Consider the following 26,357-nt stretch of genomic DNA (forward strand, 5'->3'; position numbering starts at 1 on the left):
AAATATTTTTTCTTTATCTTTAATTTTTGTCAATTTGATTGCTACGTCTTGGCATGTTCTTCCTTGGGTTTATCCTTCCTGAGACTCTCTGCACTTCCTGGATTTGGGTGACTGTTTCTGTTCCCATGTTAGGGAAGTTTTCAGCTATTATCTCTTCAAATACTTTCTGAGGTTCTTTCTATTTCTCTTCTCCTTCTGGTACCCCTTTGATGCAAATATTGGTTTGTTTAATTGTTGTCCCAGAGGTCTCTTAGACTGTCCTCATTTCTTTTCTTTTTTTTTTCTTTATTCTGTTCCATGGCAGTGATTTCCATCATTCTGTCTTCCAGCTCACTTATTCATTCTTCTGCCTCAGTTATTCTGCCATTGATTCCTTCTAATGTATTTTTCATTTAAGTTATTTTATTGTTCATCTCTGTTCTTTAGTTCTTCTAGGTCTTTGTTAAATATTGCTTGTATCTTCTCCATCTGTGCCTCCATTCTTTTTCTGAGATCTTGGATCATCTTTACTATCATTACTCTGAATTCTTTTTCATGTAGATTGCCTATCTCCACTTCACTTAGTTGTTCTTCTGGGGTTTCATCTTGTTCCTTCATCTGGGACATATTCCTCTGCTGTCTCATTTTATCTAACTTTCTGTGATTCTGGTTAGGCTGCAGCATTGTAGTTCTTCTTGCTTCTTCTCTCTGTCTCCTGGTGGATGAGGCTGTCTAAGAGGCTTGTGCAGGTTTCCTGGTGGGAGGGACGGGACCCTGCTCACTTGTGGGTGGAGCTGGTCTTGTCCCTCTGGTGGGCAGGGCCATGTCAGGAGGTGTGTTTATCAGGCAGCTGTTTATTCAGGAAGACTTTAAGCAGCTTGTCTCTTGATGTTTGGGGCCGTGTTACCACCCAGTTGGTTGTTTGAACTGAGGCATCCCAGCCATGGAGCCTACAGGCTGTTGGTTGAGGCCAGGTCTTGGTGAGAAAATGGTGGCCTCCAAGAGGGCTCACACCAATGAGTACTCAGCACAGTACCAGTGTTGTCACTGACAGTGTCCTTGTCCCCACTGTGAGCCACAGCCACCCCCCACCTCTACAGGAGACCCTCCAATACTAACAGGTAAGTCTGGCCCAGTCTTTAATGAGGTCACTGCTTTTTTCCCTGGGTCCTGGTGTGCATGAGACCCTGTGTGCTTCCTCCAAGAGTGGAGTTTCTGTTTGCCCCAGTCCTGTGGAAATCCTGTGATCAAACCCCGCTGGCCTTCATAGCCAGATTCTCTGGGGGCTCCTCCTCCTGTTGCCAGACCCCCTGGCTGAGGAGCCTGATGTGGGGCTCAGAACTTTCACTCCTGTTGGAAAATTTCTGGGGTATAATTGTTCTCCAGTTTGTGGTTCACCCACCTGGCATGTATGGGATTTCATTTTATCACTCTTGCGCCTCTCCTACCATCTCATCATGGCTTCTTCTTTGTCTTTGGATGTAGGATATTTTTTTTGGTAGGTTCCAGCATTTTTTTTCTCGGTGATTGTTCAGCAGTTATTTGTGATTTTAATGTTTCCATAAGAAGGGGTGAGCTCACATCCTTCTATTCTGCCATGTTGTCTCCAGCTTCTGCTTACCTATTTTATATAGTAGTTTGCATCTTTTAATCCCATACCCCTAATGTGCCCCTCCCCCCTTCCTTCTCTTTGCTGATAACCACTAGTTTGTTTTTTATATCTGTGCATCTCTGTTTTGCTATATACATTCATTTGTATTATTTTTTAGATTCTACATATAAGTGTTATAATATAGTATTTGATGTTCTCTTCCTGACATATTTCACTAAGCATAATACCCTCTAGGTGCATCCAAATTGTTGCAAATGGCAAAATTTTATTCTTTTTTTAGGGCTGAGTAATATTACATTGTATATACATATACAACATCTTCTTTATCCATTCATCTGCTGATGAACACTTAGGTTGCTTCCGTATCTTGGCTTTGTAGAAAATTCTGCTATGAAGATTGTGGTGCATGTTTCTTTTCAAATTAGTGTTTTCATTTTCTCTGGATGTATGCCCAAGAGTGGAATTGCTGGATCTCTGGATCTAGCCCCTCTATCTCCAGCCCCACCCTTTACCAGGATGATAACTGTCATCACATCCTGAGGAAATATGTGACTGTAGTCCACATCAAATCTAGCCCTCCCACCATAGTCACTGGGCACACAGAGTCTGCATAGGGACACTAGCACATAAGAACACCCATTCAAGACCACAATAGATAACTGTTTCACCCAAATTCACAGAGGCAGAAAAAGTTAAACAAAATGAAAAGGCAATGGAACTATTCTCAATTGTAAGAGCAATAGAAAACCCCTGAAAAAATAAATAATGAAAAAGAAATAAACAATTTACCAGATAAAGAATTAAAAATATTGGTAATAAAAATGTTAACTGCATTAGAGAAAATAATGGATCTAAATACACATAATTTTAACAAAGAACAAGGAAATATTAAAAAATTCCAATTATGAATGAAGAATTCAATAGTAAAATAAAAAACACACCAGAAAGATTGAATAGCAGACTAAGTTATACAGAAGAACACATAAGTGATCTAGAAGATAGAATAATGGAAATCACCCAATAACAAAGGCAAAAAGTAAAACTAATTGAAAAAGTGAAAACAGTTTAAGAGATCTCTAAGATAACATTAAGCATACCAACATTCAAATGATAGGGGTGCCAGAATGAGAAAAGAAAGACAGTGTTTGAAAATGTATTTGATGAAAATATGGCTGACAATTTCCCAAGCTTGAAGAATGAAACAGTATCCAGGTACAAAAGCTGAGGGTCCCAAACAAGATGAACTCAAACAGACTCACAACAAGACATATCATAATTAAATGGCAAAAGTTAAAGATAGAGAATTCTAAAGGCAGCAAGAGAAAAGTAGAGTCATTTACAAAGAAATCCATATAAGGTTATCAGCTGATTCCTGTACAGAAACTTTGCAGGCCAGAAGGGAGTGTCATGACATGTTCAGAGTGCTGAATGGGAAACCCCTGCAACCTAGGATTCTCTATCCAGAAAGATTATCATTTAGAATAGGAGGAACATAAACAACAAGGATTTACTGTATAGCACAGGGAACTATAGTCAACATCTTGTAATAACCTATAATGTAAAAGAATTTTAAAGCAGAATATAGATATAGATGTATACATATATTTATGTATAACTGAATCACTTTGCTGTACACCTGAAACTAACACAATATTGTAAAGCAACTGTACTTCAATTAAAAACAATAGAAGGAGAGATAAAGAACTTCTCAGACAAGCAAAAGCTAAAAGAGTTCAACAATACTAAACCTACCCTAAAAGAAATGTTGAAGGGTCATCTGTAAAGGGAAATGAAGTAAGAATCTATAGTAAAGGGAACATCCCACTAGAAAAGACAAATATAAAGTAAGGATTGAAGATCACCCACTTAAATAGGCCAGTATGTAGATTCATAGACACAAAATTATAAAAGCAACTATAACTACAATAAACAGTGATGGGATAAATATGAAGATGTAAAATATGCCATCAAAAACACAAAATGTGGGGGGAGGTAAAAAATATTGATCGCTTAGAATGTGTTTGAACTTAAATGCATGTATTTCTTTTGTCTTAGGAGACAAATCCAAAAAAAAATATGTCTACAGTTTATGTCAAAAAGTGTTTTGCCTGTATTGTCTTCTAGGAACTTTAGTGTTTTGGGTCTTACGTTTAGGTCTCTAATCCATTTTGAGTTTATTTTTGTATATGGTGTGAGGAAATTTTCTAATCTCATTCTTTTACATGTAGCTATCCAGTTTTCCCAGCACCACTTATTGAAGAGACAGTCTTTTCTCCATTGTATATTCTTGTCTCTTTTGTTGTAGATTAATTGACAGTAAGTGTGTGGGTTTATGTCTGGGCTCTCAGTTACCTTCCATTGGTCTGTGTGTCTGTTTTTGTGCCAGTACCATGCTGTTTCAATTACTGTAGCTTTGTAGTATTGTCTGAGTTCAGGGACCATCATACCTCCAGCTTTGCTCTTTTTTCCTTAAGATTGCTTTGTATGTTCAGTGTCTTTTGTGGTGCCATATAAATTTTAGGATTATTTGTTCAGTCCTGTGAAAAATGTCATGGGTATTTTGATAGAAATTGTATTAAATCTGTAGGTTGCTTTGAGTAGTATGTACATCTTAACAATGTTTATACTTCTAATCCAAGATAATGGGATATCTTTCCATTTTTTTGTATCATTATCAAGTTCCTTTATCATTGTCTTATAGTTTTCAGAGTATAAGTCTTTCACCACCTTGGTTAAGTTTATTCCTAGGTATTTTATTCTTTTTGGTGCAATCTTAAATTGTATTGTATTCTTTCTTTCTCTTTGTGATAGCATTTTATTAGTGTATAGAAAAGCAACAGATATTAGTCTTGTGTCCTGAAACTTTACTAAATTATTAGTTCTAACACTTTCTTTGTAGATACTTTAGAGTTTTCTTTATATAGTATCATATCATCTGCAAATAGTGACTGTTTTACTCCTTCCCTCCAGTTTTACGTATTCCCAGTTTTCATCCTTCTCCTTACCAATTTGGATGGCATTTATTTCTTTTTCTTGTCTGACTACAGTGTCTAGGACGTCCAATACTGTGTTAAATAGAAGTGGAGAGAGTGGCATCTTTGACTTGTTCTTGATTTTAGAGGAAAGGATTTCAGGTTTTCACAGTTGAGTATGATGTTAACTGTGGATTTGTCATTAATGGGCTTTATTATGCTGAGCTATATTCCCTCTATACCAACCTTGATGAGAATTTTTATCATGAATGGAGGCTGAATTTTGTCAAATGCTTTTTCTGCATCTTTTGTAGTGATCATATAATTTTTATACTCCATTTTGTTAATGTGGTATATTACATTGATAGATTTTCAAGTATTGAAGCATTCTTGCATCCCTGGAATAAATCCCCTTTGATCATGGTATATGACCCTTTTTATATATTGTTGGATTATTTTGCTAATATTTTGTTAAGGATTTTTGCATCTATAGTCATCAGACATATTAGAATGTAATTTTCTTTTTTTGTAGTGTCTTTGTCTGGTTTTGGTATCAGGGTAATGGTAGCCTCATAGATTGAATTTGGGTGTGTTCCATCCTGTTTAATTTTTTAGAGTAGTTTGAGAAGTATAGGTACTAGCTTTTCTTTATATGCTTGGTAGAATTCCCCAGTGACGCCATCTGTTCCTGGATTTTTGTGTGCTGGGAGTTTTTTTGTTTGTTTGTTTGTTTGTTTTTTTAAATAATTCAATTTCTCTACTAGTGATAGGTCTGTTCAAATTGTCCTTTTCTTCTTAATTCAGTCTTTGTAGGTTTTATGTTCTAGAAATTTTCCCATTTCTTCTATGTTGTCCAATTTCTTGGCATATAATTGTTCACAGTATTTTGTTATGATTTTTTGGTATCTCTGTGTTATCAGTTTTTATTTCTCCTCGTTCATTTCTTATTTTGTTTGCTTGGGTCCTTTCTTTTTTTTTTTCTTGATGAGCCTGGCTAAAGGTTTATCAATTTCATTTATCTTTCCAAAAAAACAAGCTCTTGGCATCATTGATCTTTTCTATCATTTTTTATCTCTATTTTATTTTATTTATTTATTTCCTCTCCTGTCTTTATTATTTTATTTATTTCCTCTCCAATCTTTATTATTTCCTTCCTTCTGCTGACTTTGGGCTTTGTTCTTCTTTTCCTAATTCCTTTAGGTGATAGGTTAGGTTGTTCATTTGAAATTTTTCTTGTTTCTTAAGGAAGCCTGTATTGCTATAAACTTCCCTGTTAGAACTGCTTTTGATGTGTCCCATAGATTTATAAAATTTGTGTATTCATTTGCATTTCATTCTTGAAGTACTTTCTGATTTCCTCTTTTATTTCTTCATTGAACCATTGTATTTTTATGTAGCATGTTCTTTAGTCTCCACATGTTTGTGATTTTCCCATTTTTCTTTCTGTAATTGATTTCTAGTTTTATATTGTTGTGGTCGTAAAAATGCTTGATATATCTTCTAATTCTTAAATTTGTTGCGACTTGTTTTGTGGCCTAGCATGTAGTCTATCCTGGAGAATGTTCCTTGTGCACTTGAAAAGAATGTGTATTCTGCTGTTTTTGTATGTAACGTCCTGTAGATATACATTAAGTTCAACTGGTCTATTGTTGCATTTAAGACTGTTGCCTTATTGATTTTCTGTCTGGATGATCTGTCCATTGATGTAAGTTGGGTGTTAAAATCCCCTATTATTATTGTTTTATTGTAAAATTTCCCTTTATATCTGTTAGTATTTGCTTTATATATTTAGGTGCTCCTGTATTGGGTGCATATATATTAATGGGTATAATATCCTCTTCTTGTGTTCATCCCTTTATCATTATATAATATTCTTCTTTGTCTTTTATTATAGATTTTGTTTTAAAGTCTATTTTTTTCTGATATGAGTATCATTATCCCTGCTTTCTTGTCTTTCTGTTTGCATGAGATATCTTTTTTCATCATGTCACTTTCAGTGTGTGTGTCTTTAACTCTGAAGAGAGTCTCTTTTAAGCAGCATAGAGATGGGTCTTTTATTTATCCAATAAGCCACGCTATGTCTTTTGATTTATTCTGTTGACATTTAAAGTAATTATTGATAGGTATGTACTTATTGCCATTTTATTACTTGTTTTCCCATTGTTTTTCTAGTTCTTCTCTGTTCTTTTTGTTTCTTCTCTTGTGTTTTGATGATTTTCTTTAGTGGTATCCTAGTGTTCCTTTCTCTCTAGTTTTTGTGTATATGTTGAGTACCATGGGGTTCATATATGTTGATCTATAACTGTATCTACCTGTTTTAAACATATAATCCTTTAAGTTCAAACACATTTTTAAAGATCAATGTTATTTACTCCTCTCCCTGACAGTTTGTGTTTTGATGTCATATTTTACATCTTCATGTTTATCCCTTTACTGATTATTGTAGTCATAGTTAATTTTACAATATTTTGACTTTTAATTTTCACACTAGCTTATTTAAATTGTTGATCCTTAGCCTTTACCATATATTTGCCTTTTTGTAGTGGGATTTTTACTTTCCTATGGATTTTTATTTTTTGTTATAGCCTTTTTTTTTTCTTTAGGGAACACCTTTAACATTTCTTTTATGGTAGGTTTAACATTGATGAACTCTTTTAGTTTTTGCTTGTCTGAGAAGTTCCTTGTCTCTCCTATCCTAAATGAAAATCTTTCTGGGTAGAATATTCTAGCTTGCAGGGTTTTCCCTTTCAGCACTTTAAATATATCATGCCACTTCCTACTGGCTTGCAAAGTTTCTGCAGAAAAATCAGCTGATAGCCTTATGGGAATTCCTTTGTGTATAACTCTTTGCCTTTCTCTTGCTGCCTTTAGAATTCTCTCTGTCACTTTTGCCATTTTAATTATGACATGGCTCTCTTTGGACTTATCTTGTTTGCAAATTCCTATGCTTCCTGTAGCTGGATATCTCTTTCCTTCTTTGTGTGTGGGAAATTTTCAGCCATAATTTTATCAAATATATTTTCAATGCCCTTCTCTCTCTCTTCTCCTTCTAGGGAACCAGAATGTTAGTATGCTTGGTGTTATTCCAAGACTTCTTATACTGTTCTCACCTTAACTTTTTTTTCCTTTTTGCTGTTCCCTTTGGATGATTTCCATTATTCTTTCTTCCAGATCACTTATATGTTCTTGTGTGTCACCTAGTTTGCTATTAATTCCTTCTAGTGTGTTTTCCATTTTAGTTATTGTATTTTTCAGTTCTGACTGGTTATTTTTTGTATTTTCTAGTTCCTTATTTAAATTCCTACTGTGTTTATCTATTCTTTTCTCTAATTCAGTTAGCATTCTTATTACTAGTGCCTTGGATTATTTACCTGGTCAACTGTTTATTTCTGTTTCATTATTTGTTTTTTCAGGGTTGTTTTCTTGCTCTTTCATTTGAAATCAATTCCTCTATTATCTCATTTTGCTTAACTTTCTCTGTCTTTATGAAATTAAGTAAAACAGATACCCTGATGAGGTCTTGAAGGGGTGTCCTTATACTGTCTGCTTGTGCCCAGTAGCTTTAGTGGGAGAGCTGGATATGACATGAACTTGAGTCATGTCTTTCCCCCAGGGTGTCCTGGAAGCTATTACCTTGGGAAGAGGTGAAGCTGGAGATGGAGGGACTAGGGCCAGAGCCAGGCATGAGCTGGGGCTTCCCCTCTACTAAGTGGCTTCACTGCCCTATCAGGTGCAGGGTCAGGTCTCAAGTTGCTGGATCTGAAGCCCTGAGATTCGGGTCTGAGCTGACTCTGTTGCCCTCAAGTGTGTTCTCTCTCCCTTTCCAGCCCTGGCACCCTTGCCCCTGAGGGGAGCAGTGCAAGAGCAAGAGATGTTCATGTGTGTTCTGGGCATCTCATGGGGCATGGCCTATGGCAGTCAAGCCACAGTCAGAGGTCAGGGCTATTTCTGATGCACTGCCTGTGTAAGCACCAGCAATGGCTGCCCTGCCACACTAGATGCCTTTTTGGGTCTGAGCCCCTTTTGTCCCTCACAACCAATCTCTCCCCTTGGCCTCTGCTGCCTCTGCTCTGGTGTGGAACTGTACTGCAGGTCAGGCAGGGTCTGTGTGGGCTCTCAGCATGTGTCAGGGCTCAGGCTGTGGAAGTTCAGCCACAAAAAGATGTCAGGGCTGCTACCAATGTACTCCCTATGTAAGTGCCAATAATGGCTGCTCTCACCCTGCTCAGACACAACTTTGGATCTTAGCCAGTTCTGTGTTTCACAGCTGAGCTCTTTCCTTGGTCAGGCAGCCCTTGCTCCAGTGTGGAGCTGCAACGTGAAGTAAGCAGGGCTAGAGCTCTCTCGTGGCTCAGGCTAGGGTGTATGCTGGTACGGTCACAGGAAACCAGTCAGCCACCTGTGCAGTTTTAGTCTGCCCTCTCTGCCCTGCTTCGTGAGCAAGTGTATGTGTGTGTGCTCCTCACAAGCAGAGTTCAAGCTTCCCACAGCCCTCCTGTTACTCTCACCAGGACTGTTCCTCCAACCAGCCAAGGGGGCCGTCTTTCCTGTGTCGACCCCAGGACTGGGGTGCCCAATATGTGGCTTGAACTGCTCACTCCCCAGGGAGGATATCCACTTGCATAATCTCCCTTTCCCTCTGAATCCCCTCCCTAGGACACAGGTTCCAACCTGATCACTTCTCTTCCCTTCCTACCTTATCATGTGTGTATCTTTCTTTCAGCCTTGCTTGTACAGGAGTCCTTCTCCCAGTTTCCAGTTAGTTTTCATTGAGAAGTGTTCCACTTGTAGATATATGTGTGATGTGTTTGTGGGGGGAAGTGAGTTCCACATCCTCTTACTGAACCATTTTGATCTCCTCCCCCTCCTTTTACGTGTCTTGAATGTTAGGGGAGAATATACACACACATATGCATACACACATACACTTAACATTTCCTGTTCACAAATATGGAAATGAAATTTATGAGGCCTGAACAGAGGAAACATGTAACAGTGATGAACTTAATTTTTAAATAATTCATAAGATTTTCTATAAAATTGAAAAAGCATAAAAACAAAAACATATATTCCAAAATTCAATTCTCAAAATCCTGAATTTAGGATTTGATTGTCTTTGCTTCTAAGTTAAACTCTAAGTATACTACCATGAAGAATGCATAGGTCATTTTTCCCTACTTTGACTCATTTCAACTTTACAAAAATACACAGCACATTGAGTATTTAAAATGTCATTTTTTTTTTGCTAAATTATAGTCATCAAACAATAACTCGTGCAGAAATAGTAAAAGCTATGCTGAAGGAAAATACATTTTTTGCCTTCGTTTTGGTAAATATATTGTAATATTGCAAATTGGCAGCCAGATTATTCATTATCATATTAGCATACATATTGCATTACACTTAAAATCTTTTTAAATTAACGAACAAGGCCTGTGAAAAATCAAGGAAATTATAAAGAGTTTGAGCTGTAGTATATAAGAAGACCTATTCTATTCTAGCTCTTAAAATTATTTAAACAAGTGCTTTGGGAAGCCATTGCCTTTATAAGGCTTTTAAGATATTTACAGCAAAACATTTTTTCCTGTGATAGAATTTTTCAAAGTACTAAAATATCATGGAGAAATATATTTTCTAACAGTTTTATGGCTCCCTAGATACATTCTCTACAAGTGTTGTATCTGCTTGGACACAAACAGTATTACAAAAAGGCCATGTCATTTGAAAAGGGTATACAGCTTTGAAAGGGTATATGCAACATACTAATGGGAATGCCAGTATCATTAGCATAATACAGTTTTAAGACGTGTCTTTTATTATAGTGGACCTGAGTAATTTGTTCCTGTCTTATATCTCTATTTTATTAGAGGTATTTTACATCTGTGGAAATACTACTACTGTGTGTCTTTACTTCTTGGCTTCAGAGGATGGCATGGGATATGCTATTTAAGAAGTCTAAGCAAGGAAAGACATAATAGCAGAATTATCCTTTATAAAATGTTTTATTTCATTGAAAAGTAAATAATAAATATTATCTGAAAATTCAGCCTCTATATAGTTTAAATATTTGGAAGGGTTTACAAAGTTTAAAAAGCTATGAGGTGTTGTTAATAGAATTTTGCTAACCATAGAGCCCACTTTCTAGGCAAATGGGAAAGGTAGCACATATTATAAGTATCCAGATAAGAAAGTATCTCATGGGATGTTGTAAGCAATAAATATACATTAATGTCTAAACTTGAATAGCATATTGTGTTGCCTTTACCCTCTGAAAGTTTTTCTTAAAACATCAGATTTTCTCACAGACAGTGTTAAATTAGATTAGATGGTTACTTGGGTTATTAGTACATTCTCCCAAGAAACTGTAATACAGATTTTGCTTGAGAATCACAGGCTAACTATAGCACATTTCACTATCTGTTAATACAGGTGTTTTAACTGAAGTTAGGATGGAATCCATTGTCAGTAACCAAAAGTAGGAAGTGATTTCAACATTGTATAAAAATATGGTATTTTCACACTGGAAAAATGCCAAGTGGGAACTGAATAATTGCTGGGAGGTGACAATGGACCCAGAGGCAGTGAGCAAAATGACTTTCCCTAGTGATCAATTCAGATTAGGAAAATGACAGCCTCTGAGGGAACTGTATGAATACAGCTGCTCAGGGGGATGGAGCCATGTTCCTTAAAGCCATCCAAAGCAAATATGAAGACATGTGCAGGTCAAATGCAAAAATGGCTAATATATGGTACTAAAATGAATATAATTTCATTGGAATCGAATGTTATAATGTTGCTCTTTAAAGCACTTTATCCAAATAAGTGAATCATAAAAGAAAACAATTTCATAGAATTGGAATCTAGAACAGAAAGTTTGGGCAATATATTCAAGTCTGATTACAACACATTCATAATGCAAGATATTAGATATTACTTCTTAATTTCTTTTTTTTCCATTTATTCTCACTACATGATTCCTCTGTCTGAGTTCATAATATTTTAAACATTCATAGATGTAGAAAATGTTAGAGAACTGCATTTAATATTAACTGTTTGTTTTTGTTGGGCTTTGTGCAAAGTGAATCTTAAAAAGATAATTTTTCCTCAAAAGAAATATCATTGATTATGAGTATGTATAAGGTTGGGATCAGATAAGGAAAGAAAAAGGAGAAAATCAGAGGGAACTAAACTGTCACTGGAAGTTGAGAGCTGAGAAATTACCTGGGCAGTTCTGATCAGTTTGTGCAGTATTATAGTAATTTTGATCACCCAAACAATTATTCCCTTTGTTTCACGCTTTGAATATATATAATAAACATATATGTATATTTTTGCAGGCTATTAAAAACATTAAACTCTTTTGTCTGCATAGACCCAGTTTCAGCATAGACATAGTCTTATAATAATTCTAAATATTATATTCAGTGAACGTTTTGGATTTTTTATTCAAACTAGAGCTCTTATGATAGAAGATGAAAAAAATCCTCAAGTACCAGGGTTATTAGCGAAAGTGAAAAATACCTGCAGTGTCTCAGCTTCAACATCTGCCATTCCATATGGATCCATAAATATTTGTAACAGATAGTAGGTGAAGGAATTTCAATGTTAATAAAATAAGGTTGAATTTGGCAGGAATATTTAAGATAGATATTTCCTGTTTTTTTTTCTTTTTTAGTAGAAAGCACACTTATTTTAAACTTGCAATTCTCCATGGGAATAAAAATGTAACCTCAATTAAATTTAAGGGAAAAAATGTGACTCAAAATATATGAACCTGAAGTCTTCCAACTACCTGGAAACTAATCTGAGAGATTTTAGTTACAAAACTGCAAGTTTGTTTTTCGTCTGGTTGTTAGGAAAACAAAATACAATGCTACAAAATCTTAATTAATGGTTGCTACATTAACTAAATCTTTCAATCAATTTACCATAAGAAATTTAAAGAAAAAGAAATTTCATGGGCGAGTCAGTGTACATTTAGTTCAATCATTTTTCTTAAGCATTCCATATTTAGAAGGCTAGCATAGTTTCAGATTTAGCCAATTTTTACTAAGGGCCTACTATATGCTAAGTACAGTGTTAGGTGCTTCCACGTTCGTTTTCCCATTTAAAACTCCCACAAACACTCTGAAGTAGTTCTTCCTATTCTACAAATAGGGACATTGAAGTTTAGAGATGTAACATTCGAAGACACAGAGAGGTTCAGTCATGTTCATTGTGTTTTAAGTAGAACAGCAGAATCATACATTTTAGGCAAAAAAAGAGTTAGAATAAGAAACTGGGGGTATCTGGTGATTAACCTTTCAGTAACTATTGAAGTTACTGTGAATGATACATTTGTGAAAACTCTCCAATTGATTGAGATTTCTAATATAATTATTAGAGGAAATCACTACAACACTCTTCAATTTACAAATCTGTGAACTCATAATTTACACCACAATACCAGGCACAACTGAGTACTCAAGTAAGTGTTTCCAATAAAAGTCACTAAGTTAGATGTGAATATTGAAATAGAAGAGAGTAAAATTGAAACAAGCCCCACAGCCTAACTAGAAATGTAGATGAGGTAGAGGCAATGTTAAAACACGAAAGAAAATGGCACACTAATTTGTTCTAGTGATGAAGTTTACCCCTCCCTGTTCCCTTGGTTATACCTTATGAATTATTTTATTATTATTATCATTTAACCAAAAAAAAACTTGTTCACCAGATGGTATAAGTGCTCATAGCATTAGACAATATCTAAAAATAGCATTGTGCATTTGGTGAAGGTTGTTGAATTGAGCATTATTAATAGATACCTGCTTCTTTGATAAAACTTCAGAGGCTTCCAAAGGAGAAGCAACAGTTTTGATGGTCTTAATGCCGACATTACACAGAAAAGGAAAACTGAAAATTGCAGTGCTTTGCTCTAATAATTAACATTTATTTTAAAGAAAATTCAGTTTTGTAAAATAATTAAATTAAATGATCAGTGTCATTTTGAACTGGCTAGGTTTACAATAGTGTAGTCATTATGATTCCAAAACTCAACTATTAGAAAAACCCTTAATTTTTTTCTATGATAAAAATATGGTGCCTCAGTGCCTCAATTTTTTATTTCCTAGCTGAAACAGAAAAATCAGTATATATTCTCACCAATGTATGTACATGCATGTTTGTGTGTCTGACAGAGACAGAAGAGAAGAGAAGAGATAATGAATAAAAGAATGTTCTCAATTTTATATCATTGGTACTGTGGAAACATCAAAAATATAAATATTCACAGACTATAAGCAGGTATAATTGCAGAGTTATTAGTGAGCATATAAATATAAATGTCAAACCTGTATAATTATCTACATATTCCTCATTACAGAGTTTATAGGAGGTGACAAATTATAAACTGTTATATAGACTGTTCTTGCCAAGTTCTCCATGACAGTGTCATTCTGATTTTAAATCATCTTTAATTTTTAATCTTAACCCTACCAAAATACCCACTTTCCATCTTTCATGGATACAAGGAATTAGTACTCAAGGATTAATCCATAGAACTGCTTACTGAACAGTTGCTTATGTTAAATTCATTCTTGGAAAAGTATTTTGCTTTTACCTGTATAGACTCACTAATTTTTTTTTACTGTTTTGTTTCCTGATTCTATGTTGCAAATAGGTTCCATTATACATTTTTTTCCAGTGCAATGTAAATTGGTTTTCAGAATCTCTAGATCTGTAGAACAGGCTAGTTGATGTATCTCTAATTTTATGCAATTTCTTGAAGCTGTGAAAATACGTACTTAAAATTAGGTAACATTTTGAAATTTCTTAAAATGGTAAAGACAACTATTTTTAAAAGGTACTATAATAGGAAGCAATATTAATCATCTTTAAATGTAGTAAAATTTACTTTTATATAGCTCAGTGGTTTCTCAAACTGTGGTCCCCACACCAGGAACATGAAACATCAACTGGGCACTTAGGAATTCCAGTTGCTAGGCCCTACCCTAGACCTACTGAATCAGAAACTTTGGAAGTTGGGAACGATTTTTTAAAGACCTTCAGGACACTCTGATGTATGATAAAGTTTAAGAACCACTGATGTTAAGGTACTGGATGAATAACTTGCTCCCTTGTACCTTCTACTGATCCACTCTACTCAGATATGTTAACTAAGTCAAAAAAAAAAATCAGTGATTTTAAAGTTAGCACCTGAACTGCCAGGTCAGAGCAGTAAATTTCTCTTCCTGCCTGATTTGTGCCAGATTAAGGAGAGAGCTTTCTTCCCTGGTTGATGGAAAGGATTGCACATTTCCCAGCCGGGAAGCAAAATGAAAAATCTGCTTTACAGCCTCTGCAGTCAGCTAGATGACTGAACCCCTAGTAAGGGTAAAAGTGGGGTTATATTAGAACCATGAGACCATTTTACAGATAAACCAGGGCAATGAAACATTGTCCCCTGGAAGGGTCAGCTGATTGATGGAAATATGTGCACTCTCCCCCATTTTTCCTAAACACATCTCTTTAAAACATCAGCTTCCTTCCCACTTTACCTCTATGCCCACTCCTGCCTCCTGTTTGCCAATTTCTAATGTAAACTCTTACATACTAACGTCTCACTCATTTAATGTTCTTCTCTCTGCAGCCTTTTTCACAGAGGTAGCCAGGCTTGTTTTCTGGAGAAGGGACTTGTACATGCCTCTGGTGCTGTTTGGTTGTTTAAATTAGAAATTATTGTCTGTCTTGCAGTTTTTAGATGAAATTCTAGTCTCTGTATGAAACTTCTTTCTATTCCAAGTCCCCAGCCTTTTTCTATTTCTAAGCTCTAGAAAATACAGATGTACTTCAAAAAAAATTGGTCAAGTTTGCTTTATCTTTGATGCAATAATACATCATCTCAAAGATGATAGGAAAGTATGTGTATGGGCCAGAAAGATTTATACTTTTACTATCTTTAGTCCTCAAAGGACTATGATATGCAGACAGGTTAAATAAATATACAATAGTCATCCTTTAATAACTATATCAACTATTTTTCAAAATTGTAATATTTCAGTTTATCACAATATCTGTAGACTATAGTAATCATTTATTTTATTGGAAAGGCTGAGAGTTGATAAGAAACTCTTTACCTCGATCCCCTCTTTCTTCCTTCCTTTCACCACATACTTGTAAAAAAACTTAAAATTATATATTCATGTATATATATAATTTTACCTTTTTGGAATAGAAAGAAAAAAGTGGAATCAGTCTGATAATCAGGAATCTTACCTCACACTTTAAGATTATTGGTACGTATCTAAAATCATTACAATTGTTGTAGACCCTGGACAGTTACTATTCTAAATGCCGAAAAGATAGCAATGGGAAAAAAAAAAAAACAGGAAAAGTCCCCACTTTCATGGAGAGTATATTGTAATAAAATGAAATGTAACAAAAATAGTGAATAAATAAGTTATATTGTATATTAAATGGTGATAAATTTTATAGAAAAATTCATGTTAAGGGGATGGAAATAAGGGTGCAGGCTGCAGTGTTAAATAAGATGTTTGGTGTAAGTTTCACTAATAAGGTGATATTTGAGCAAAGAACTGAAGTCAGGAACCTGAAATTAAATGCACAAGAACTCTAAAACGTACCTTGTAAAGTACTGTGTTAGTTCTACATCACTGATTTGACCTTATTGTCTTATTAAGCATATTAACTCTCTAGAAGAAGTTTAGTACAGAAAGGGAGATCTAGTGAACTGTTCATTCATTGAGATTTTCCTATGTAATTTTGAAACAGCAGTTCTCAACCAGTATTGATGTTTGGACCAGATAATTCTTTGGTGGGGATGGAGGCAGAGGGCAGGGCATCCCTGGCCTCTACCATTAGATGCCAGTAGCACACACCCCTACCTCCTTAGTTTTGACAGTCAAAAATGTCTCCAGCCGCTGCCAAATGTCCTCTGGGCAGCAAAATTACCCACAGTTGAGAACTACTGACCTTGACTTAGGAAGACTCCTCAGACCTTTGATAACTGAGAAAGTAACATTGGCCTAATTTAGGGTGAAGCCAGGCTCATCCAGTTATTACCTAGAAGAGGATCTTTCCAACATGTCTTTCATGAGGTGTTAGTGGATGCTTAGATGGTCAAATATGTTACTATGTTCTCTTCCACTCCTGGGAATTTTCAATTAACAATTTATTTAACAAACATTTATATTGCATTTACTTTGAGTAACTTTACAAATTTTAGCTTATTAATCTTTATAACAACCCTATAAGATAGGTATTATTATTATCCTAACTTTACAGATGAGTAAATTGAGGCACAGAAAGATTAAGGAACTTTTCCAGGGGCTAGCAAATCATAGAGCAGGGTTGCAAACATAGGCAATCAGGCTCCAACATCTTATACTCTTTGTCACTATGCTCTCAGCTATCTAATTTAACATGTAACATATGTTAATATTTAGAATTAACATTTTAAAGGCTCTGAGATGTTCTGATTTAATAAATTCAGCCAATTTGGGGATCTAGTTTTTCTTTTCCAAATTTGATGATGGCAACACTTGAGTCATTGTTCAACTCAGACCATGAACACTTCCTCATATTCATGCAGGTCATATCATTTCACAGCAGTTGGTCATTTTGTTGTTGTTATTGTTCCTCATTTTGGAAGAGGGAAGCAGGTGTCTTGCTTGTGCTGAATGTAATACTAATGACAACAACAAAAGAGAGTCCCCTGGGCCAGCTTTATTTAGGGGAAAGCTCTTAAATCAAATAATGAAATATAATTTATTTGTTAAAGAATGAAAACTGATGACCTGGTAGGTGGCTGTATCTTTCCACTGCTGAGTGAGTCTGCTGTGTTCAATTTCCATTCCTGTATCACAATCCTCAAAGCCCAGGGGAAAGAGGAAAGACTTAACCCAATGAAAAGGTGGGAAACCAAGCACTAGAGTCATACAGAAAGGTTCCAGCATCCTTGACTTTAATTTTTAGGGGGACTTTTCCATCCTGAGCATTTACCATATGGTTTATCTTTTTTTTTCTACAAATACACTTGTCAACTTTTGCATCTATTCATCTGGGCCCTAGGTAAGAACTTAAAATTAAAAGCTTGTTCTCTAGATGGATTTCCAAGTGCTATTACAAAGTATGGCAGGTTTAACAAACAAGTTCAATAAAAGCAGTCTCCAATTTGCTTCAATAAATTAAGAGGTTGCTCATACCCTCAGCTAGATAGCAGTTGTCCTATCTTTATCTTTTAGGTTATACCATTGCTTCATATGTGTTGATAAAGATTTTAATATATACATTTTGAACACTAGCTTTTTAAATCAAAATGCTCCGTCAAAACCCTTTCTCCCTGGATTACAAAGAGATGCTCTTATTTCACTGACAATCTATATTTCTAGTACTTGCTTATATTTTATTTCATTGCCAATTAGGATTTCCCAATCCTACCTAATAAATCCCTACACAACAGTGCATCTATTCAAACTCTGAGGAAAATGTAGGTGCCATTCAGATGTGAAAACTTATTACAAGATTGAAATAGATTTCTAATGCATTTATCATTCATTTTTGTAGCACGTGATTTAAATCAGAAAAGAAAACAATAATGAATGGTTTGACAGTTTCCACTCATATACACCAAACATAATACACTCCGACTAGATTTTGGCTATTATGGACCTTAACATACCATGTGACCTTGGTCTGGAAAAGCATGTTTGGTTTGCACAGAAACTTAATCGTAAGAAGTCATAAGTAGAAATATTCTTCTTTACTGCCTTTTCTAGGACTAGGAAATTTATTGCTTGTGGGACAGGTAAGATATGAACAATGGGCCAAATAGAGTCCGGGGTTATCTCATCCGTGTGAAAACTGCTGCTGAAAATCGATGTGACCTCTGCTACACTGTCATCCCAATTCCCACCCTCTGTGTCCTATTTGTCTTTTGGTAGAAGCTTAGATCTGTGTGCTGTCTCTATGTGTCTCTCTTGGGCCAGATTATCAAAATGAATCATTGCCTGCACACCTCTTATATTTCTATTTATTTTCCTGGTGTTGACTAGGTCTGATGAAATATGATTCTTTTTGCATTTGATCCTCACTGCAGCAAGCAACACCTAATTCAGCTGTGTCTATCTCTTTAAAGAAGAGTAATAATATTTTGAAACTTCAATCTTCTATACAGCAACATTACAAACCATAGACCATACAACCTGTCTTCATAGTCAATAGTAATTTTACTTTCAACCAATTTAATGGCATTTCATTCGTCTCCAAATAGAAGACTTCTGATGATTTTAAGGTAGTTCTAATTTTGTTTTATGCATACCTAACGTATTGCTTTCGTTTTCAGGTATTTTGTTTGTAGAATACCCTGATCACTGAGGTTACATGTGTGTGTAGAGTGATACATGACAAAGAATCCATAATTTTAAGAAGTCTCCCCTGATGCAAAATATTTATTCAGGAGAAACATTATATTATCTCGGAATCAGCAGAGAGTCAATGTTCTAACTTTGTGGTGGTTTATTTTGTAAAAATAGATCTTCCAGGCCACATAAATTCATCTCTAAGATTTATAAACATCAATATAAAGATGTTGAACCTCCCCAATTATTATTAATATTGATAGATCATAATGAAGTCATTCTACCTATCCACTTAATGCACTCATGTGCAGAAGACAAAATACTAGCTAAATACGTACTTCAAGTAACACAAATAAAGCATAATATTGCTTCATTAGCTGTTGAGAAATATCCCTTAGAGACATTAGAGCTGCTACCTAAAACATATTTTAGAATTTATATTTTAATGAGATATTTCCAATGTTCAAACCTTGTACTTGAAATAGATCACAGAACATGTGCTCACTCCCTCTGGAACACTTTGCCTCTTCCAAAACTACTACTGACAAAGAAGGAAGGGAGGGAGGGAGGGAGGGAGGAAGGGAGGAAGGGAGGAAGAAAGGAAGGAAGGAAGGAAGGAAGGAAGGAAGGAAGGAAGGAAGGAAGGAAGGAAGGAAGGAAGGAAGGAAGGAAGACATGTTCTATAAGAGGTTAGGGTTAATTTTACAAGCAAGTTGTATAAAATACATGCATCAAGCATTTATGATCAAAATATTATTTGTAAGTTTTACTAAAAAACAATTCCTGGGAATATGTTCATTATAGTTTCCTTTGCTAAAAAAAAAATTAGCAGGCTATTTTTTGCATACTATTGAATTCTTTAAAACTGATAAACAAATACATTTTGGATTCAAATAATGTGAAACTGCTGATTTCTAAAATAATCGTTAGCATTTTTATCCCTATAGGTTTTAGAAAATTAGAAATTGTAAAGGTGATCTATATCAAGAGTATTTTATTCAGAGATAATGCTATCCCATTAAGTAATCCACAGAAGTTCCCACAATTATATGCCACAGCTTCCCACACAAGAAATCCCACAGCAAACCATGATGACTGTGAAATCAATAGGGTTCAAGACTCTGCTCACTAAATATATAGGCTGCTTGCAATTGAAAAATGAGTTCTAACTGTATGACAAATCCATATTCCTATCCCTACAAGGACCAGACCAATAGCTAGATTTTTGTTTTCAAACCATGTGAAAATTGGTTAGGTCTAGATTCAAGCTTAATTTTTTCCTGAATGAGTCTCAAAATATATGGGGTCACTGAAAATTTTTATGACCAGAGAGATACATATTTTCAAACGTTGCTTGTGCTCAGTTACTGGTGAGTAGAGTAATTTTGTTTGAGGTGCTGTGATCAACTCATTGTGCACTGCTATTGAAGCCAGTTAAGAATGCCAGGTTTTGTTTGGCTACATTCCAAGATTACCTCTGTAGCAGTTTATTTTTACATATATCAAAAAAGCCCCAATTCCTAATTGCAGAGGAAACTTTGCTATCTGGTTCATACATCTCACAAAGATTTTCAACCAGAATTCAAGTATATGGCCAAGTAGTTAGCGTCTCAAAGTAAGAGGAGATTCCTTTTGTAATTAGATGTATCTTTGTAAAACAAATCTGAAATATCTTATTAGACAAAAATTCGGGCTTCCCTGGTGGCGCAGTGGTTGGGAATCTGCCTGCCAATGCAGGGGACACGGGTTCGTGCCCCGGTCCGGGAAGATCCCACATGCCTCGGAGCAGCTGGGCCCGTGAGCCACAACTACTGAGCCTGAGCGTCTGTAGCCTGTGCTCCGCAACGGGAGAGGCCGCGACAGTGAGAGGCCCGCGCACCGCGATGAAGAGTGGCCCCCGCTCGCCGCAACTGGAGAAAGCCCTTGCACAGAAACTAAGACCCAACACAGCCATAAATAAATAAATAAATAAATTTATAAAAAAAAAAAAAAAAAAAAAATTCTATTGGTGTCTCTTCATATGAAGCTGAGAGGGAATCTCATTAAAGTAATTAGTGTGTGGGAGAAGTTAATATAAAAATATAAGGGGAGAAAATATACACTTTGTGGTTTTACACATAGGTGGTTATTTTTTTCGTTAGAAATATTCTTCAAAATAAAAGGTAACACTGGAAACAACCCAGATGCCAAACTAGTGAATGATTAAACAGACAGTCATGTATCCATGCAATAGAAAACTTTTCAGCAATAAAAAGGAAAAAAAACACTGATACATGCCACAACATGGATGAACCTCAAAAACATTATGCTAAGTGAAAGAAGACAAACACAAAAGATCACTTACGATATGATTCTATTTATGTAAATATCCAGAAAAGGCAATCCCATAGAGACAAAATGTAGATTAGTGGTTGCCAGGAGCTGGGAATGGGAAAGGAGATTAATTGTAAATGGGCATGAGGGGTATTTTGGGGGTGATTGAGGTGTTCTAAAATAGATTTTTGGTAATGGTTGTACGATTCTGTAAATTTACTAAAACTCATCGATGCATACAATTAAAATAGATGAATTTTATTATATGTAAATTATACTTCAATAAAGGTGTTAAAATATGGAGATGATAGCTATAGATAGATAGATTTAAAGAGAAAAACTAAAAAGCAATTAGTGTTTTACCAGGAAGTGATCTGATTACTTAATTTATAGATATTAATAAGCATGTCAAATTTGTTTCTCCAAATTTTATGCCAATTAGCAGTAAATGTTGATTCATTTTCACTGATTCTTTACTGAAACATTTATTTGAGAAATGAGAGGCAGCTGGGAAATAGGTATGACTTCCAGTTATGAGTTTTCCATCATTTAGCTTTAGAAACAAAATCTTTATAGAGATGAAGGAAACATAGTGAAAATTTTGAGCTGTTAGTTTATGAACCTTCTGATATTAATTTTGTTTCTTGCAGAAGAGGTACCCGTTCAAATTCCAATGATGAAGTCACCCCTGGACAAGATCCAACTGACTCCTGGGCAGGCATTGCCTCCTGGATTCCCTGGACCATTCATTTTTGCTGATAGTCTGTCCTCTGTGGAGACTCTGTTGACCAACATTCAGGTCAACAATATTTCTATAAACAAAATAAATGTAATACAAGACATTAGCACCTACATAAATTATTTCATATTTGAGAAATTAAAACAGATAAGATGAACTGCATGTCATTTGCTGTACTTTGACAGGGTCTACTGAAAGTGGCTTTGGATAATGCTCACATCCAAGAGAAGCAGATTCAACAAGAAAAAAAGGAACTGCGAATGGAGCTCTATAGAGAGAGAGAAATTAGAGAAAACCTTGAAAGACAACTCGCAGTTGAGCTTCAAAGTAGAAGTAAGTTTAACAAGTTCAATATAAGTGAATAAGTAAAGATTGTGTTGGAGCTATTTTCAGTAGTAATAGAAATATTCTCAGGGATAGCCAGGAACTGCTGAAAACAAATGACAAGTTAAGAATCAAATACTGTGTGAAATCCACAAGGTAAGATGTTTACACTATTTCTCCTTGTAATTAAACATAATGAGCAAGATCTACACTTCATTTTTGGAAACATGAATATTCTTAGTTCCCTCACAATTTCACAAAATACTCCTGGATATATATATATATATATATATATATATATATATATATATATATATATATATATTCTCACAATTCCTTATGTATTAAATGCTTACTCTTTGCCAAGAACAGTGTTCGATTCTGGGGTTAGAAGATAAAACTCAGTCCCTGTCCTTCAAAGATTTACATTTCAGAGGACTAGCACAGCCAACCAGCTAATTATAAGACAAAGTGGAAAGAACAAAGATGTACATCATATATGTTTATATAGAGAGGGGGTAGTTAGCTCAGCTTGGTGGTGTGGGGAATTGATGGTCGAAGAAGGTTTTCTGATGCTGACACTTGAACCTGAGTCTTGAAGAATCAGTAAGCCAAGAAAAGCATGAGAGTAACTGAGTGATCTGGTCATTCTAGAACAATGAACATAGGCATGGAGGCAAGAAGCCTCAAACATGGGCAAATATATACAGTGTATTAATACCATGACTTTGAGTTTTATGAAGTGAATGTTGGGGGATAATGCATAACGAAAGTAGAGGCTAAATTATAAAGGCCATTTTCTTTTTTTAACATCTTTATTGGAGAATAATTGCTTAACAATGGTGTGTTTGTTAGTTATGTTTATAACAAAGTGAATAAGCTATACATATACATATATCCCCATATCTCCTCCCTCTTGCGTCTTCTCCCACCCTGCCTATCCCACCCCTCTAGGTGGTCACAAATCACCAAGCTGATCTCCTTGTGCTATGCAGCTGCTTCCCACTAGCTACCTATTTTACTTTTGGTAGTATATATAAGTCAGTGCCACTCTCTCACGTCGTCCCAGCTTACCCTTCCCCCTCCCCACGTCCTCAAGTCCATTCTCTACGTCTGCGTCTGTATTCCAGTCCTACACCTAGGTTCTTCAGGACTTTTTTTTTTTTTTAGATTCCATATATATGTGTTAGCATATGGTATTTGTTTTTCTCTTTCTGACTTACTTCACTCTGTGTGACAGACTCTAGGTCCATCCACCTCACTACAAATAACTCAATTTTGCTTCTTTTTATGGCAGAGTAATATTCCATTGTATATATGTGCCACATCTTCTTTATCCATTCATCTGTCAATGGACACTTAGGTTGCTTCCATGTCCTGGCTATTGTAAATAGAGCTGCAATGAACATTGCGGTGCATGACTCTTTTTAAATTATGGTTTTCTCAGTGTATATGCCCAGTAGTGGGATTGCTGGGTGGTATGGTAGGTCTATTTTTAGTACTTTAAGGAACTTCCATACTGTTCTCCATAGTGGCTGTATCAATTTACATTCCTACCAACAGTGCAAGAGGGTTCCCTTTTCTTCACACCCTCTCCAGCGTTTATTGTTTGTAGATGTTTTGATGATGACCATTCTGACTGGTGTGAGGTGATACCTCATTGTAGTTTTGATTTGCATTTCTCTAATGATTAGTGATGCTGAGCATCCTTTCATGTGTTTGTTGGCAATCTGTATATCTTTGGAGAAATGTCTATTTAGGTCTTTTGCCCATTTTTGGATTGGGTTGTTTGTTTTTCTCATATTGAGCTGCATGAGCTGCTTGTAAATTTTGGAAATCAATCCTTTGTCAGTTGCATCATTTGCAAATATTTTCTCCATTCTGAGGGTTGTCTTTCATCTTGTTTATGGTTTCCTTTGCTGTGCAAAAGCTTTTAAGTTTCATTAGGTCCCATTTGTTTATTTTTGTTTTTATTTCCGTTTCTCTAGGGGGTGGGTCAAAAAGGATCTTGCTGTGATTTATGTCATAGAGTGTTCTGCCTATGTTTTCCTCAAAGAGTTTTACAGTGTCTGGCCTTACATTTAGGTCTTTAATCCATTTTGAGTTTCTTTTTATGTATGGTGTTAGGGAGTGTTCTAATTTCACTCTTTTACATGTAGCTGTCCAGTTTTCCCAGGACCACTTATTGAAGAGGCTCTCTTTTCTCCATTGTATATTCTTGCCTCCTTTATCAAAAATAAGGTGACCATATGTGCGTGGATTTATGTCTGGCTTTCTATCCTGTTCCATTGGTCTATATTTCTGTTTTTGTGCCAGTACCATAAGGTCTTGATTACTGTAGCTTTGTAGTATAGTCTGAAGTCAGGGAGCCTGATTTCTCCAGCGCCATTTTTTTTCTCAAGATTGCTTTGGCTATTCAGGGTCTTTTGTATTTCCATACAAATTGTGAAATTTTTTGTTCTAGTTCTGTAAAAAGTGCCATTAGTAGCTTGACAGGGATTGCATTGAATCTGTAGATTGCTTTGGGTAGTATACACATTTTTACAATGTTGATTCTTCCAATACAAGAACATGGTATATCACTCCATCAGTTTGTATCATCTTTAATTTCTTGCATCAGTGTCTTATAGTTTTCTGCATACAGGTTTTTGTCTCCTTAGGTAGGTTTATTCCTAGGTATTTTATTCTTTTTGTTGCAGTATTAAATGGGAGTGTTTCCTTAATTTCTCTTTCAGAGTTTTCATCATCAGTGTATAGGAATACAAGAGATTTCTGTGCATTAATTTTGTATCCTGCTACTTTACCAAATTCACTGATTAGCTCTAGTAGTTTTCGGGTAGCGTCTTTAGGATTCTCTATGTATAATATCATATCATCTGCAAACAGTGACAGTTTTACTTCTTCTTTTCCAATTTGGATTCCTTTTATCTCTTTTTCTTCTCTGATTGCTGTGGCTAAAACTTCAAAAAGTATGTTGAATAATAGTGGTAAGAGTGGGCAACCTTGTCTTGTTCCTGATCTTAGTGGGAATGGTTTCAGGTTTTCACCACTTAGAATGATGTTGGCTGTAGGTTTGTCACCTATGGCCTTTATTATGTTGAGGCAAGTTCCCTCCATGCCTACTTTCTGGAGGGTTTTTGTCATAAATGGGTGTTGAATTTTGTTGAAAACTTTTTCTGAATTTTTGTTGAAAGCATCTATTGAGATGATCATGTGGTTTTTATCCTTCAATTTGTTACTATGGTGTATCACATTGATTGATGTGTGTATATTGAAGAATCCTTGCATTCCTGGAATAAACCCCACTTGATCATTATGTATGATCCTTTTAATGTGCTGTTGGATTCTATTTGCTAGTATTTTGTTGAGGATTTTTGCATCTATGTTCATCAGTTATATTGGCCTGTAGTTTTCTTTCTTTGAGACATCTTTGTCTGGTTTTGGTATCAGGGTGATGGTGGCCTCATAGAATGAGTTTGGGAGTGTTCTTCCCTCTGCTATATTTTGGAAGAGTTTGAGAAGGATAGGTGTTAACTCTTCTATAAATGTTTGATAGAATTCACCTGTGAAGCCATCTGGTCCTCGGCTTTTTTTTTGTTGGAAGATTTTTATCACAGTCTCAATTTCAGTGCTTGTGATTGGTCTGTTTATATTTTCTATTTCTTCCATGTTCAGTCTCGGAAGGTTGTGCATTTCTAAGAATTTGTCCATTTCTTCCAGGTTGTCCATTTTATTGGCATAGAGTTGCTTGTAGTAATCTCTCATGATCCTTTGTATTTCTGCAGTGTCAGTTGTTACTTCTCCTTTTTCATTTCTAATTCTATTGATTTGAGTTCTTCTCCCTTTTTTTCTTGATGAGTCTGGCTAATGGTTTATCAATTTTTTTGTCCTCTCAAAGAACCAGCTTTTCGTTTTATTGATCTTTGCTAATGTTTCTTTCATTTCTTTTTCATTTATTTCTGATCTGATCTTTATGATTTCTTTCCTTCTGCTGCGTTTGGGGATTTTTTGATCTTCTTTCTCTAATTGCTTTAAGTGTAAGGTTAGGTGTTTTCTTTCAG

At 35.4% G+C, this 26,357-nt stretch overlaps 1 protein-coding gene across 1 annotated transcript in view; it reads left to right on the forward strand.

Annotated features, from left to right (window-relative positions):
• The window catches only part of DACH2 (dachshund family transcription factor 2), a 611,154-nt gene that overhangs the window by 572,411 nt on the left and 12,386 nt on the right, over positions 1-26,357 (forward strand). Inside the window, exons 9-10 of the mRNA XM_061178171.1 lie at positions 21,884-22,032; positions 22,158-22,305. Coding sequence (XP_061034154.1) covers positions 21,884-22,032; positions 22,158-22,305 — 297 coding nt within the window. The remainder of the gene's footprint in view (positions 1-21,883; positions 22,033-22,157; positions 22,306-26,357) is intronic.

This window comes from Eubalaena glacialis, chromosome X (assembly GCF_028564815.1).
Source record: "Eubalaena glacialis isolate mEubGla1 chromosome X, mEubGla1.1.hap2.+ XY, whole genome shotgun sequence".
Taxonomy (NCBI): domain Eukaryota; kingdom Metazoa; phylum Chordata; class Mammalia; order Artiodactyla; family Balaenidae; genus Eubalaena; species Eubalaena glacialis.